The 16,611-nt window shown below is 38.4% G+C and overlaps 1 protein-coding gene across 3 annotated transcripts in view; it reads left to right on the top strand.

Moving 5' to 3' along the window:
- The window catches only part of LOC122792925 (signal-induced proliferation-associated 1-like protein 2), a 2,084,855-nt gene that overhangs the window by 1,512,667 nt on the left and 555,577 nt on the right, over positions 1 to 16,611 (top strand). For all 3 annotated transcript variants that reach the window (XM_044060495.1, XM_044060496.1, XM_044060497.1), the window contains one exon: positions 8,896 to 9,070. In XM_044060495.1, coding sequence (XP_043916430.1) covers positions 8,896 to 9,070 — 175 coding nt within the window. The remainder of the gene's footprint in view (positions 1 to 8,895; positions 9,071 to 16,611) is intronic.

Raw genomic sequence — 16,611 nt, 5'->3', positions numbered from 1 at the left:
TACATGCACAACTCTGAATTTGTCTTCCTATACCATCCCTAAGTAATGTAGATTGTTTGGTAACCCATGATTGCTTCTGACTGATGGAGCTCTCTCTCTCTCTCTCTCTGGTTGTGTATTCCAGTTGTTGTTGTCTCAACAATGCCATCTACAATGGAAACATACTACATACTGACTTTTACAATTCATCTCTCACATTCCATAGACCAGTTTAGCTCAGAGTTAATATTGTTTCAAATGATCTTTCTCCTGTGTTCTGCTTACTTATACATCACAAAGACAGTACCATGAAGGTTCTCATTCCAAGATAGATAAACAAAGTGGACAGCATTGTACGTTTTTACAATTAAACTCCAGCTGCTGCCTGTCTGACCACAATGTGAGATGTAAGGGTTCACATCCATGACTATTCACTAATCATTCTTTTATCTGAGTGCAGCATAATCTTACTATCCAGCCCCAGTTTGATATCATACTCATATACATTAAACAGGACTAGTCCCAGCTCTGAACCCTGTGTGACATTTCACTGTTTATTCTGTTTACTCTGTTTACTGTCTTTACTTCTTTGATTTGACTCTGACAAGTCCTGTGTGCTTCTTATCAAATAAGTACGTTGCAGTCCACCATCTGCTGGGTGGGAGGTTGGCATAATGGTTAAGGTGTTTTGTTTACAAACACAAGCTGCAGGGTTTGATTTTCATGTGGAGTAATTGGCTAGGCTTAAAATAGCCAACAAGATCAGTTAGCCTAATACTAATCTATGAACCTGTAAAATTAGGAACCATGTTGCCACCACCCTCATATCCTTTAATGCACCAGTTTCCTGTAAGACAGTCACATATGCATTGCTAAGACCTTAATACAGCAATTCCATATAGAGCATTTCTACTCCTGACTGTTGATAGCTGTAGAACTGAATCAAACTGGACTCACAGGACCTTCATATCTTTGCTTCTTCTCCTGATTAATTGATAATATTACTTCTGGATTCCTCCCATGTGCTTTTATTCTGCTAATGATCTTTCCACAATTAATGTGGAATTTTTCATCTCTCTCTTATCTATTTCATGTCTCTTTATTTATTTAAAAATATTTTTATTTTGAACAAATAAGTAAATACGTAAAGTGTACTAAGGACAATAATTCACAATGCTAAATAAAAATACTAATAAAACCTTTCCTCTGACAACTACATCAGTATCCATAGAAAGGATTCACACTAGAAAATATAAAATTACAGTAAACAAGAAATTGTTTAAACTACTATCTATATTACATACAAGATGCATCATTCATTCTCTTACAGATTGTGTAAAATCCATATTGAAACATTTAATTGTGATATGTTCAGGATTAATTGAATGTAAATGATGTCACAAAGTCTTATCTTTGTATTTCACTAACAATAAAGACAGCTTAAACCAACATTTATAAGTGAAATCTTTGTTTTGATCTCATTTTAATAATATTAATGTCAGTGTCATTGATCATAGTGGCTATATTCAGGAAGCTAGAAAAAAGGGAGGTGTATTTTTTCCATTTGTTTCAAGTAGCAACAAAAACACATCAAACAGCTGCAGTCTTTTTGGCTGAACCTGCTATAACGTATTAATGCAAAGGAGAGTGACAGACCACTAGATACAAATGTATTCTTGTTCACTGGTACATAGTGCTACAAAAGCAGAACTTTCTGTTAATGATCAATGTTAAATACGTTATTGCTGAATGTTATTTATTATGCAATGACTGGCCAGCAACATTGAAAAACGAGCATACTGATTGGTCAGCCCAACCAGCATGCCCATTGTAAATCAAACGTGTGTGATGTCCACACACTTGCAGCGGCCAGGTGGGGGCTTTTGTATAGGAGCTGACATCAGATCACTTGAGGCGGAGAATCCCACACCAAATGAGTACTGCAACATAGAAGAGGAGGACATCTATGGTTATGGTAAGGTTTTACACAACTATTCTGTCTTGGTGCACAGACCAAGAATGAACATTCAGGAATTTCTAAGTACATCAGTATAATGGATTGTTTTCTTCAGTCTGATTCGGGGCAGTCCCTTTCATTTCCTTCTACCCACAGTGACTTTTCATTGACACCTCAATCCCAGGATGGAGAGAAGGAGCACTGCCACAAAAGGTAGGCAGTATTAGGACCCTAGTCATACCCAGTGGCCAGTCTGCTAATCAGTTTTGTTGAGATGAGGGCAGTCCTCCTCACTCTGTAGGCCTTTATGGATTCAATTCTTCAAGGAGAACTTGCAGTACACTCTGAAGATATGACTGCTGTTGTGCATGAAGAAGCAAGATAGAATTCCTGTTCCATGAATTAAGCCTTGAGGTTATGGGAGTAGACAGTGTCATTCAGCTGCTTTCTGTTAGTCAGCCATATTCCTGGGGAAACCAGTAATGTGGCGATCAGGCATTAGATGTTACTTTTTGCTGCCACTTGAATAATCCCATAGCTTATCTGTTGCACAAAAGTTCTTCTGTCACTGAGGAAATCCTTGCTGTGACCAATGTGCATCCCTCACCAGTGCCAGATGCAGCAATTTCTGTCTTATTCTTTGTCTTGGAAAGAAACTCAGGAATTTTTCTTGCCTAGAATTGGCTTCCAGGACTCGTCTAAGGTTTTCTGTTTCCCCCCCTGGTATCCAGGGTTCTTAGGAAAGCCAAACAGGACCAAGTCCAAGATCATTCTCAACCCCATTATGACCTTGTGAAGTGTGAATCCCTCTATTTTGGCCTTATCTTCTTGAGGAACATTTTTGACTGAATCCCTTCTGAACCTTTCTGACTTGCTAATCATGCAGGCCACAGTTGCCCTTCATTTGCTCTAGTTAACTGCATGGTTATGCATGTTACATTGACGCTGGGGTTGCAGTATACTATTCAAAGGTAGGCCAGATCCCTGCTTCTGCCTAGAGGTTTAAAAACTAGAAAGATGTATAAAAACATCTCTGACCAAAACTTGCGGTCTGAATCCTGAAGGTATTGAAGAGGGTGGACCATGACCGTGCAGATCTGTTTTGGTAAGCAGGTACTTAAATTGTTTTGTTTAGTATGAGTTCTTAACACAACTATACTTTGTCATGCATTGGTTAATTACAGTAATTTTGTAGTTGACTCCGTTTAGTGAACATGTTTTGATTTTTTAAATTCAAGAGGTAAGTTTTTGACTTGGTCATTTTCTTTTTCAAACTAGACATTTGTGTTGAATAATGCAGTCAAACAGCATTTGATATTATTCTTCATTTTATCTCTGCAGCACAGGCATTGATCAGAACAGTGGTTGCTATGGCAATTCATTTTTTCCATATAGTTTTTTTTTTCTGTCAATCTGTAGGAATTCGTTTTTAAAGTTAAAAAAAAATTCTCATCCTCTGGGCAGGTTTTGGCTAGCTATTTTGTTAGTACAGCAAGTGCACAACAAGAGTGCAATGCTGTGCTATTAGAATTATATATTACCCTTAATGAGAATAACTGGGGTCATACCATAGATAATTTGAGGGGACCCATGCATGGGGTAAAGCTTTCAGGAGCTGCCTGTGTCTATTAGTAGTACAGGGGGCAGAGATGAGGTAAATTTTCGGTTTCCCATCTAGAGCTCTAAGTTGTGCTTTTGAATAAGGACAGGGCTGAACTTTGTTTTATGTGGCTGGAGAGTCTGTTTAACTGCAGCATTATCCTCTGTGAGATATACCTGTCTTATCAAACCGTTCTCTTGATGTTGCAAAAGAGGTTTAGATCGCTAGACTGAGTAGGTATGAGGATTCAGTCCATGCCCTGTACTGTATTCCATAAGGTCCAAGGTTGGGAGGGTGGCCTAATGGTTAAGGTGTTTGCCTTACAAACCCAAGGTGCAGGGTTTGAGTCTCACAAGGGATAATTTGCTAGGCTTAAAATGACTCGCAAGGGCAGTTAGCTTAGTACTAACCTATGAACCTATATACCAATGGAATAAAGTCAGGTGGCCCTGCCTTTCTTCTGTTGATAAATGCTACAGAAACTATACGTTTTTATTTAAAAATAAAAAACAGACACTTCAAAACAACGAGACACATGGGACAGAGAAAAATACAAGGATAATCAGATAAGCTATGCAAAACCAGAGAAATGTACCTGATTATCCTTATATTTGCACTGTGCCATCTCTCCCGTACATTGAAAGTCTGACATTTTCATTATTTTTTTTAATTAAAAACAAAATAAAAACAATGGAGATCCTCCTTTCTCCATTACCTCCTTCACACAGCACTACTGTACTGCCTAAGCATGGGAACATAAGTCCCATATGCGTGCTCAGTACATCAAGAAAGCCCTAGGATACTGGGGAAAATGCAGAAGAGCACCACAGCACCGTTATACCAGGACATTATCTAAGAAAAGTAAGTCACTTTTCTCTTAAATAATGTCATTGCATAATAGTACCCGAGTGACCAAACAAAGCCAACCGTGGGTAAATCCAGCATTACCCTCACCCAGCTATGGGTTATACTAACAGGTAGTGATTATTTCTACTAATAAGATTGTTTTAGTAGATATTTTCTATATTTATTGGAAGTAGTATTTCTTCAGAGAGACCTTAAAAATGTGATTTTTTTAACATTTTTTTTTATTTTGTAAGGCCCAAATTAGAAGGACTAAAGAGAAGAAAACAGTCTCTTATGTTTACTCTAACTCTGAGAGTGAGGTAAGTTAGCATATTTCCATAACATGATCTGAGAATGCGGTAGAGTTCTGAATTGTAAATTGCTAATTATACAACAACCCCCCATTAATATTCCAAAACGTGCACGCTGATTGGTCAGTGTGCACATTGTAAATCAGACTTATACTAATGGAAAAAGGTCCAGTCGTCTGAGCTTTTTCCATTATTATGTCTTTTTTTTTTTACAGCAACAGAGAATGCAAGATCTCTGTTGCTTTTTAGAAACTGTCTCGCTATGTTAAAGAAGTTTAACATACTGAGACAGCTTTAAAAAAAGTAACAGAGATTTTCCTTTTTCTGTTGCTTTTTTTAAAGCTGTCTTGCTTAAACTGGTTTAACATAGTGAGACAGTTTTAAACAAAGCACAGGAGAAAGGAAGATCTCCGTTGCTTTTTTTAAAGCTGTCAAGCTATGTTAAACTACTTTAACAAACTCCTCCAAACTTGACACTCCCTGCCTCAAATTGTTAACAATGTTGAAGTAAACTGCAAAATCTAACCTCTCTGTCTCTGTCTTGAAATAGGAATTATCTCCCAAATGTAAATCTGCCATTATCATCCCCTTATCCAAAACCATTAATGCTTCCTTTTCAGAATGTTTCCATCTCTGTCTGGCCAGTAGCATACAAAGATGAAGCCTTTACTATGACCAGATAACTGATGAGGTGCAGGTGTTGGAGAGCTAAATTATTACACTCTAGTGCTCAGCCAGACTTCTGATAATTGTAGAAAATCAAAATAATCCAAATGACCAAAACAAGACTGTATTTATTACATGTTGAGCACTTTTGTCTTTTTAATTTTGGCAGGACTTCATTAGAACTTCACTGACTTTGGTTTAGTTAGTACAATCTTATCGCTGATTTTTGCTTTACAGGTGCTGGAGAGACTTTATTTTGGGGGAATTTAAGCCCACCACATTGGTGACATCGACTGGTGGGTGAGTATTTTGCCTACTTGTAGTGGACAGGTTAGCCACTGCTGTTGGGCAGAGCTTCCATCTGCTTAGCTGAGGAGAGGAATGCATGTATGGGAGCATGCATGTCTTCTCTTCCTTCTGCAGACCAATTAGTGATTTCAGTTCTACAAGCCACCTATGGGAGAGATGAGTGGGTCACTGTAGCACCTGAAGAATGTAAAGATATGCACCCACTCAGCAGAGTGGGTAACATGAACACTACCTTAATGGGGAATGGAAGCAATGGTGTTAGAGAATGCAGGTTCATAGCACTTTAGATTAATGACTCACATTATTATACAAGTCAAAAGCCAACATTTGGCAACACACTCAGACACCAGCCAAAGACCAGCTGCAGGAAATGGACTGTTCAGCATAGGGAGTCGTCACTGGGAGATGATTATGATCTGGGCGATCAGTCAGATGTTGCAGATGCAATATGCAACTATCAATGGCAGAGTGACCACTATAGGTTTTGAATAAATGTAACTAGCCATATCTATGGGACAGTGGTTAGCACGATGGTATCATAGCATGGTTACCAGTTCTAACAACTGAGATGTAGAGAAAAAGATGGATTATATTCCAGGGGAGTCAGCACTACACTAGAAAAGACAGAGGGCCAGCAAACACAACAGAATACATTGTGCTACTGACATAGCAAAGAAATGTTATAGGCAGACATGACCTAAAGAGAGTAATAAAATACACAACATCAAGACAATTGTGGCCATAGCACATCTTACGTTGACCATTATGGCCACATTACATGTTACAATGGACAAGGGGGGTATTGGTAGCACAACCTGATCTGCAGGCAGACTATGATACAAATACCCTCAGTAAAGCAGTGCAGCTTATAGCTAAGGAGGCTTGGTATTGTTGTCTACATAAAATATTTGCATCCTGCCATCAGAGTGAGTACTGGAAGTATGGGATTATAGGTATAAAATAAAAGGAACGTTTACTTATCCAGGTGTGTTACACACAGGTGTACATTTACATAGGTTCATATGTGTGTACTAGGCTAATGGCCCTGGAGCCTTTACAAGCCTAGCCCATAGAAGTGCCCTGGCATTGTGCCAGCTGACAGACCTGCATCTTACACAACTGGCCAGTTCTTTCAGAACAGTGTGTAATAGTAGTGCTACCTATGAGAGCCTGTGCCTTTCCTTGGCTGCATGTCTGTAAATAACAAACACAAATCCGTTGTTTTGAATCTCCTAATGTTAAAATTCAGATCACAAGCTTGGGGTAGCTATTTACCATGCATAAATTATTTTGAAATTCAGCAGTAGCTCACACATTTATAATGTACTGTACTATACTTTCTCCCACTAACATATTCCCAGAGAAAGAGGTAACTTTTTTGCCACTATAAGGTTCACATTAATTTATATTGCTTTTTGCTCACCATTGACTGAAAAAATATCCGAGTTAAATCACAAATATGCTTGCAAATCCAACAAACAGAAGCTCATATCCACATCATCCCCAGGCTTACTAATGCAGTCTGGACGTTAGGGTCTATGATTTAAGAAGTAGTCTCTCTCTCTCTCTCTCTGGTCATTCTGTTTTATTCCACCCTCACCAACATACTACTCAACTGTCCAGATTTTTGCAGAATGTCTAGATTTTTACCTCATATTTTTGATCTGTTCTTCACACAACTTGTGGTTTTCTGACAAATCACTGAGGACTGAAGTCACTAAATAATGACGGACATTTGAGCTTCAGATTTCATATCTTCAGAAAATACATATTAATACAAAACCAGTTATTCTGGAAATTTTCTTAGTTTATAAGAGCAGCATTTAAAACCTTTCCCTATTTTTAGGCCCCATTATTTTTGGGTTTGTCCAGACTGCTTATGCAGTCTGAGGTTATGGTCACCAACTATCTCAATATAAATGATTCCCTAGTAACGAACCTGTTTTAGCTCATGTTTCCTCTCCTTGTCTTCTGTGTCCTACTTTTAGATCATCTGATCTGTTTGTCTATCTTCTAATTTGCATTTTATAAATGACTTTTTTTTTTCATTTCTACTCAAAAATAATTGTAAGAGATAAGGCATATAATTAATCTAATTATTATTTAATATGCTTTTAATAGAAAATTACACATTTTATATAACATTTGCCTTTGGCCTAGGTCATGACTAAAAGTGTACTTGCACCTGTCCGCCTTCAGTTTGAAAATAAGAAAATAAAAATATTTCCGTGGGTGTTGAAGAAAGCTATTTTCTTTATTATTTAATAAAATATAATGCATGATTTTTTTTTTACATAGCGAATAGTTTGAGTTTGGCTATGTATTTTGCTGTATTTCTTAGCAATAGGCTTGCTTATGGCTGTTTATTGACTGATTGATTGATTATTCTATCTTTCTATCTGTGTTTTGTAATTCTTGATACAGTAATATATATTTTTTCCTGTGTGTATTTTCAGTTCTTTCCAGCACTATTTGGGTTTTGGTAAAATATGCATGAAGTCTTTATATTTACATTTTCTTCTTTGTGTTTGTAAAACATACAAGTTTTAGCATGCATTTGTATTTTACCTCTGTGAAACATTCTCTTGCCAATCTGTCACATGCCAACCCCCCCTACTTCTTCACAAAAACAACCCCCCAGTCCTCTCATGAGGCTAGCATTGTACAAGAATTAAGTATGACATGCTGCTGGAAGAAAAGTCAGCTTTAATAGAAAGTAAATCAGTTTAAATTATACCACCTCTGATTTTATCAGCAGTGGAATTAGCTTAGTAAAGCAAATTCAATAGAGTGAATGTCATGTATGTGGGTTAAATTGGTTTGCTTTTATGGAAGCCATTCTGGTGGCATAAGTGATCAGCAGACAATGCATTGCAAATTGATTTGTTTGAAATCTCTGTATAAAGAATGTATAAAGATTTATTCTGGCTAAGATAGTGTATAATACATCACCACCAAAGCGAGTTACTGTGAGGGGGGTTGCAGCTGTCATCTGACCCAGTTGGCCCACACAGTGTATGAATTATAAAGCAGTGAAAAAGAGATGCAGACATCTTAGTTATGTATCCCAGTCTAGGTAAGGTTAATCTGAATTCGTGGCAATGTTGATCTAGTGTGACATGAGCTTCTGTTACTATATTAACATCTGGCAGCTACAATGACTTGAAAGAAGGCAGCGGTTTCTAATTTATTTTAAGACAATATTCTCCTCATTTCTTTTCTGACAGTTGAATTTCCAGAGGAAGATTGGGATCATGTACTGCAAGGCAGGACAAAGCACGGAGGAGGAAATGTACAACAATGAGAATGCAGATCCCCCCTTCCAGGAGTTTATGGATCTGATAGGGGAAAAGGTGCGGCTAAAAGGGTTTGAGAAGTACCGAGCTCAGCTGGATAATAAAAGTAAGTTCCCTATTAAATATAACAGAGTTCCATGGGTTCAAGGTAGTTATTAATGCAATCCTGTATAGCACAGGCATCCTAACTGTTAACATTAATGTATTATAAGACTTGCTTATTATTTTATTGTTATTATTCATTTATTTGTGTTTTATTTGTTTAACATACAACACAGTTGTATAAACTGACCATTTTTTTAAACAGTTAAGCATGCAAAGGCTTTCTGCATCAGGGTGATTATTTAATCTGTGGTGGTATTTGTATGTTAACCTTTTAGATCTCACCAGGTAAAAATGCCACTTTTTGGGGATGGCAAAAGCTTTGTCTTAGATGAAAGACTTGCTCAATATGCAAGTGGTCAGTCAGATTCAACTGCCAGATATTTCCTGCTACCATAAAATCCTAGGGGCAAAATTAAAGCACCATCACTGCTATCATATGCTGGTATTCAGCATTTTAGAATAAGAATAGTCACCTAGACAGTGCAAAATATTATATATCTGTTTTACAGAAAAAGTATGTAGAATAGTATGGGCACTCTGTACTTGACTTCTTGTTTACTATGCACTTGTGTAGCAAAAATCCCATAGCTGCTATGTGTTTGCTTATCAGACAAAATCCACTGACTTCTGATGGCGGCCACTGACAACCACAGTAAACAGGTTCAGCAATACGTGCACACTGAATCTCCTCTGGACAGACCAGATATACTGTAATGCAAACGCTATAACAAGTGACAGATACATGGATGCTGACATCAGTAATAAATATGCATAGCCACAGCAATCCGTGTTCATTCAACTGTGCAGCCAGTACATGCCATGCCAACAAAAAAGTTAAAAATAACCATGTGTAGCATGACAAGAGAGTCCTGTACAATATGCTTTACACGTTATACATGACTGGCCAATTGAGAGCCACAGTGTTACAGACCAGTGATGTAATTAACAGAGTACAAAGGCCTAATCAGACCAGATATACTGATGACCAGATATGCAGATGACTGCAAACTGGGTGCCATAATAGACTCTCCAGCCGACACAAGCATCCTCCAAAAGGGCCTCATAGAAACAGACAACTTGTGCCAGAGCCATGGCCTCAAGCTAAACGCCAAAAAGTGTATAGTCATCCCCTTTGGCAAAAACAAAGTGCCCACAAATTACCACATAGGTGGTAATCCATTAAGTACAGAAGAAGTAATTAGGGACCTTGAGACCCAAGTTGATAGCAATCTCTCATTTGACAACCACGTGGCCAAAGTGGTTAGAAAAACATTTTATATAGCCCACCTAATCATGAAGGGATTCACATCTAGATCAGGGGAGGTCATCGTGCCTCTTTACTCATCCCTTATCAGGCCCATAATTGAGTACAATGCCCCTTTTGGGATGTACCTTACCAGACACCTGCAGCAACTGGAAAGACCCCAAAAGTACCTCACTAAGAGGATCAAGGGGCTCAAACAGATGCTGTATGTTGCCCGGTTAAAGAAACTCCAGCTCTACTCAGTGGCATACTGCCTGCTCAGAGGCGATCTGTGCCTGATGTATAAAGCCATGTCCAACCCGGAATTAATGGACATGCTGCACCTCAGAAAATCCAAATCCCATCGAGCTACGCGCTCGAGGGACTTGAACCTCAGCACTGAAATAAATAGGACATGCTGGAGGGACAGATTCATAACCCAGAGGCTCCCTTCACTCTGGAATAAAATCCCAGTCCAGGTTAGGCAGAGTCCCTCATTGACTCTCTTCAAGAGGAATCTTGATGAGTGGATGGAAGATCATAGGTTTACCCTGGGTATCACTTCTGTGTCACTGTTAGACAGAGGCACAGTATACTAACCTTGAAAAAGGGCATAGCAAAATTAATTTAATATGGGTGGCGAAAGCCATACACACTCTGGCTAGGCTTATAAATGCCTGAGGGCAGATAGCCTAGTATGAACCTATGAACCTAATCAGATGAAAATGCAGGTTGTTACACTGAAGAAGGTAACAACATTAATGCGGTGCAGATGTTTTACTAATCGTGTTTCTCAGCAAGGGCTGAGCGGGGAATCAGTATCAGTCTGCAGTGCATGTTCGACTGGTTGATGAAATCCAGATATAAGGGGACACACAAACAAACTCTGAACTATGTGGGAACGGTTGGGTTGGGGGTTGGAATAATGGTTATGGTGCTTACCTCAAGATACAAGGCACAGGGTTTAATTCTCACTTTTGAAAGTGATATTGGCTAGACTTAAAATGACCCAAAAGGGCAGGTAGCCTAGTACTTACCTGTGAACCTGTGACTACATCTTTGAACAAGTCAAAATGTGTTCATTTTCTGTGTGTGTGTGTGTGTGTGTGTGTGTGTGTGTGTGTGTGTGTGTGTGTGTCTGTGTGAGCAAATGTCATCACTTTTTTACATGTCATATCTAAGACCAGATTACTTGATCTGTCTTCATCTGTTTGTCTGCCTGCCTCTAGGCCTTAGTAAATGTTGTTTCATTTCAGCATTCATACTGTGTGGGTCAGGAAGAATCAGAAGAAGTGACCATACAGTAAAGAACATCATGATTACTTCAACCAGCTCATGACCTTCAGTCTCTACTAACTTTCATACACACTTGCAAATCAGAATTAGCATGTTGAGATTTTTTCATAAAATATTAATTTTACCACAAAATAATGAAAACTAGCAGTGCAAATAGTGTCAAATATTGAAATCAGAAATGCTTTCTTTTACAGAAAATATATTCTTTCTTTGATATATCTAATTTGTTATCTTTCTCAAGAAGCAGAAATAAGTTACAAGCTACCCCACTTTTCATTGCATTTGTATAAGACATTTAGGATGTCAGCAGTTCTCACACTGTCCTGTGATGCCAGATGTCTGTGGGCTAATTTTTCCATTATTGACATGGTAGAGGATCATGGGATGTGTGGGGTGCCCTTCTGATGACCTGTCTTTTAGATGAGACCACAAACCAAGGTTCTATTTACCTGAGCTGATGGGAGTTCAGGGGATATAAAAGATCCCATGGCACTTATTGAAAAAAGTTTATTTTATCACATCATAAAAATGTGCATACATTTCTGTATCATAACTGTCTAATTGAGTACATTCAAGTAATCCATGTAAAACCAAACCTTAAAAAAATTAATATTGCACAATTAAGCTCTAATCCAGAACTGTGCATCGGTATATCAAGATATACCCATGGATGGTGTAATAATCCACAACTGTGCATGGGTATATCAGGATATACCCATGGATGGTGTAATAATCCTTGACTGTGCATTGGTATATCAGGATATACCCACAGATGGTGTAACAATCCATGACTGTGCATGGGTATATCAAGATATACCCAGGGATAATGTAATAATCCATGACTGTGCATTGGTATATCAGGATATACGCCTGGATGATGTAGTAATCCATGACTGTGCATAGGTATATCAGGATATACCCACCGATGGTGTAATAATCCATGACTGTCCATGGCTATATCAGGATATACCCCTGGATGGTGTGATAATCCATGCCTGTGCAATGGTATATCAGGATTTACCAACAGTTGTTGCAATAATCCACAACTGTGTATGGGTATATCAGGATACACCCATGGATGGTGTAATAATACATGACTTGCATGGGTATATCAGGATTTACCAATAGTTGTTGCAATAATCCACAACAGTGCATGGGTATATCAGGATATACCCATGGATGGTGGAATAATCCATGACTGCGTGTGGGTATATCAGGATTTACCCACAGTTGGTATAATAATCGATGACTGTGCATGGGTATATCAGGATTTACCCACAGTTAGTATACTAATTCATGACTGTGCATGGGTATATCAGGATTTACCTACAGCTGGTGTAATGATCTGTGACTGGGCATGGGTATATCATGATTTGCCCACAGTTTGTATAATAATCCATGACTGTGCGTGGGTATATCAGGATTTACCCACGGTTAGTATAATAATTCATGACTGTGCATGGGTATATCAGGATTTACTCACGGTTAGTATAATAATTCATGACTGTGCATGGGTATATCAGGATTTACCCACAGTTGCTATAATAGTCCATGACTGTGCAAAGGTATATCAGGATTTACCCACAGTTGGTATAATAATCCACGAGTGTGCATGAGTATGTCATGATTTTCCCACAGTTGGTATACTAATCCATGACTGTGCATGTTTATATCAGGACTTACCCACGGTTTGTATACTAATCCATGAATGTGAATGGGTATAGCAGGATTTATCCAATTTACCCTCAGTTGGTATAATCCATGAGTGTGCATGGGTATATCAGGATTTACCCACAGTTAGTATAATTCACAACTGTGCATGGGTATATCAAGATTTATTCACAGTTAGTATAATAATCCACGACTGTGCATGGGTATTTCAGGATTTACCCACAGTTGGTGTAATAATCCATGACTGAGCATGGATATGTCAGGATTTACCAACAGTTGGTACACTAATCCATGACTGTGCATAGGTATATCAGGATTTACCCAAAGTTGGTATATTAATCCATGACTGTGCATGGGTATATCAGGATTTACCCACAGTTGGTATATTAATCCATGACTGTGCATGGGTATATCAGGATTTACCCACAGTTGGTATACTAATCCATGATTGTGCGTGGGTATATCAGGATTTACCCACAGTTGGTATACTAATCCAGGACTGTGCATGGGTATATTTGGATTTACCCACAGTTGGTATAATAATCCACAAGTCTGCATGAGTACGTCAGGAGTTACCCACAGTTGGTATAATTCACGAGTGTGCATGGGTATATCAGGATTTACCCACAGTTGGTATACTAATCCATGACTGTGCATGTTTATATCAGGATTTACCCACAGTTGGTATAATTCACAACTGTGCATGGGTATATCAAGATTTACCCATTGTTAGTATACTAATCCACGACTGTGCATGGGTAGTTCAGGATTTACCCACAGTTGGTGTAATAATCCATGACTGGGCATGGGTATGTTAGGATTTACCAACAGTTGGTATACTAATCCACGACTGTGCATAGGTATATCAGGATTTACCCACAGCTGGTATACTAATCCATGACTGTGCATGGGTATAGCAGGATTTACCCACAGTTGGTATACTAATCCATGACTGTGCATGGCTGTATCAGAATTTATTCACAGCTGGTATACTAATCCACGACTGTGCATCGGTATATAAGGATTTACCCACAGTTGGTATAATAATCCATGACAGTGCATTGGTATATCAGGATTTACCCACAGTTGATATACTAATCCATGACTGTGCATGTTTATGTCAAGACTTACCCATGGTTGATATACTAACCAACAAATGTGCATGGGTATATCAGGATTTACCCACAGTTGGTATAATTCACAACTGTGCATGGGTATATCAAGATTTACCCACAGTTAGTATACTAATCCACGACTGTGCATGGGTATTTCAGGATTTACCCACAGTTGGTGTAATAATCCATGACTGGGTATGGGTATGTCAGGATTTACTGACAGTTGGTATACTAATCCATGACTGTGCATAGTTATATCAAGATTTACCCATGGTTGGTATACTAATCCATGACTGTGCATGGGTATATCAGGATTTACCCATAGTTGGTATACTAATCCACGACTGTGCATGGGTATATTTACCCACAGTTGGTATACTAATCCATGACTGTGCATGCTTATATCAGGACTTAGCCACAGTTGGTATACTAATCCATGAATGTGCATGGGCATATCAGGATTTTCCCAATTTACCCTCAGTTGGTATAATCTAAGATTGTGCATGGGTATATCAGGATTTACCCACAGTTAGTATAATTCACAACTATGCATGGGTATATCAAGATTTACCCACAGTTAATATACTAATCCACAACTGTGCATGGGTATTTCAGGATTTACCCACAGTTAGTGTAATAATCCATGAATGGGCATGGGTATGTCAGGCTTTAGTGACAGTTGGTATACTAATCCACGACTGTGTATAGGTATATCAGGATTTACCCACAGTTGGTATTCTAATCCACGACTGTGCGTGGGTATATCAGGATTTACCCACAGTTGGTATACTAATCCACGACTGTGCGTGGGTATATCAGGATTTACCCACAGTTGGTATACTAATCCATGACTGTGCATGGGTATATCAGGATTTACCCACAGTTGGTATACTAATCCACGACTGTGCGTGGGTATATCAGGATTTACCCACAGTCGGTATACTAATCTACGACAGTCCATGGGTATATCAGGATTTACCCACAGATGGTATAATAATCCATGACTGTGCGTGGGTATAACAGGATTCACCAACAACTGGTGTGGTATGATCATGAGGACAAAGCCTGAGTGAATAAATAAAGCCAGCCATGGGGAAATCCTGATATACCCACAAGCAGGAATAAATTATTGCCTTTACACCATGACATTATTTAACAAAGAAATTGCTTTCCTTTCTCAAATGTGTAAAGACACTTCAGTCTTCTCATGTGTTGTCTTCTCTAAGCTGATATACTTTTGCTCTGCTGCTCAGCATATACCTATAGAAAGTCTGGTTGCTCAGAGTTACTTCAGCGGCTGGACTTTTTTCTCTTGATATATGCTCATTTTACAATGGGTATGCTGGCTGGGGTCTCCAATAAGCATGCTTGCTTTTGAATAGTAATGAACATTTATTATATAATCAATAAGAATAAATAAAAAAATACTAAAAAATAGGGAACTTTACAGAGAATAAACAGAGCGACATCATATAACATCAAAGTAAACAGTAAATTTAAAAAGGACAAATAAAATGGTAAATAAATAATAAAAACAAAAATCAGACAGCATGAAATCAATATTTCATTTAGAATTCTACAGTCATTTCCCGGTCCTCCCACCCCCAGTCATTGTACAACAAGCAACATTAAAAAAAACTTTTTCAGTTAATGTATTAGACTCAAGTGCACTATTACAAACCATCAATAAAAAACTAGGCTCTCTGTACGGAATTAAAGCCTTTCTTACCCCATTAGCTAGGAAATCTATTGCCCAGACTCAGCTTACATCTTCCCTGTTCTATGCATCTGCCATATATACCAATCTATCTAAACATAATCTTTCCAAGCTGGAAATGAGCTATAATAACATCACTAGATTTGCCACTGGCTCCCCTTATAGAACCCACCACTGTTGCAACCTGCAACAACTCAGTTGGTTAGAACTACAGAACCAGCTACAATATAATCAACTTCTGATTGCTCAAAAAATTCTCCACCACCCTACTAACACCCCTATCCTTTCTAATCTGATCTCCCCATACAAAAATCTTACATTACGCTCAGCTAACACGTTACACATTGCCGACAATACATCAAATAAAGCAGGAGATTCACTCTTTTCCAATGTGGTTGGTAGAATCTGGAACAAGCTTCCTGGCACACTCACTTCTCTCTCCTCTACACAACTCTTTAAGAAACACCTCAGATATTACCTAAAAGGACAATGGCTTTGTC

Source organism: Protopterus annectens, chromosome 2.part0 (assembly GCF_019279795.1).
Source record: "Protopterus annectens isolate FY-2018-M chromosome 2.part0, PAN1.0, whole genome shotgun sequence".
NCBI lineage: Eukaryota > Metazoa > Chordata > Ceratodontiformes > Protopteridae > Protopterus > Protopterus annectens.
This window is presented reverse-complemented; position numbering and strand designations above follow the sequence as displayed.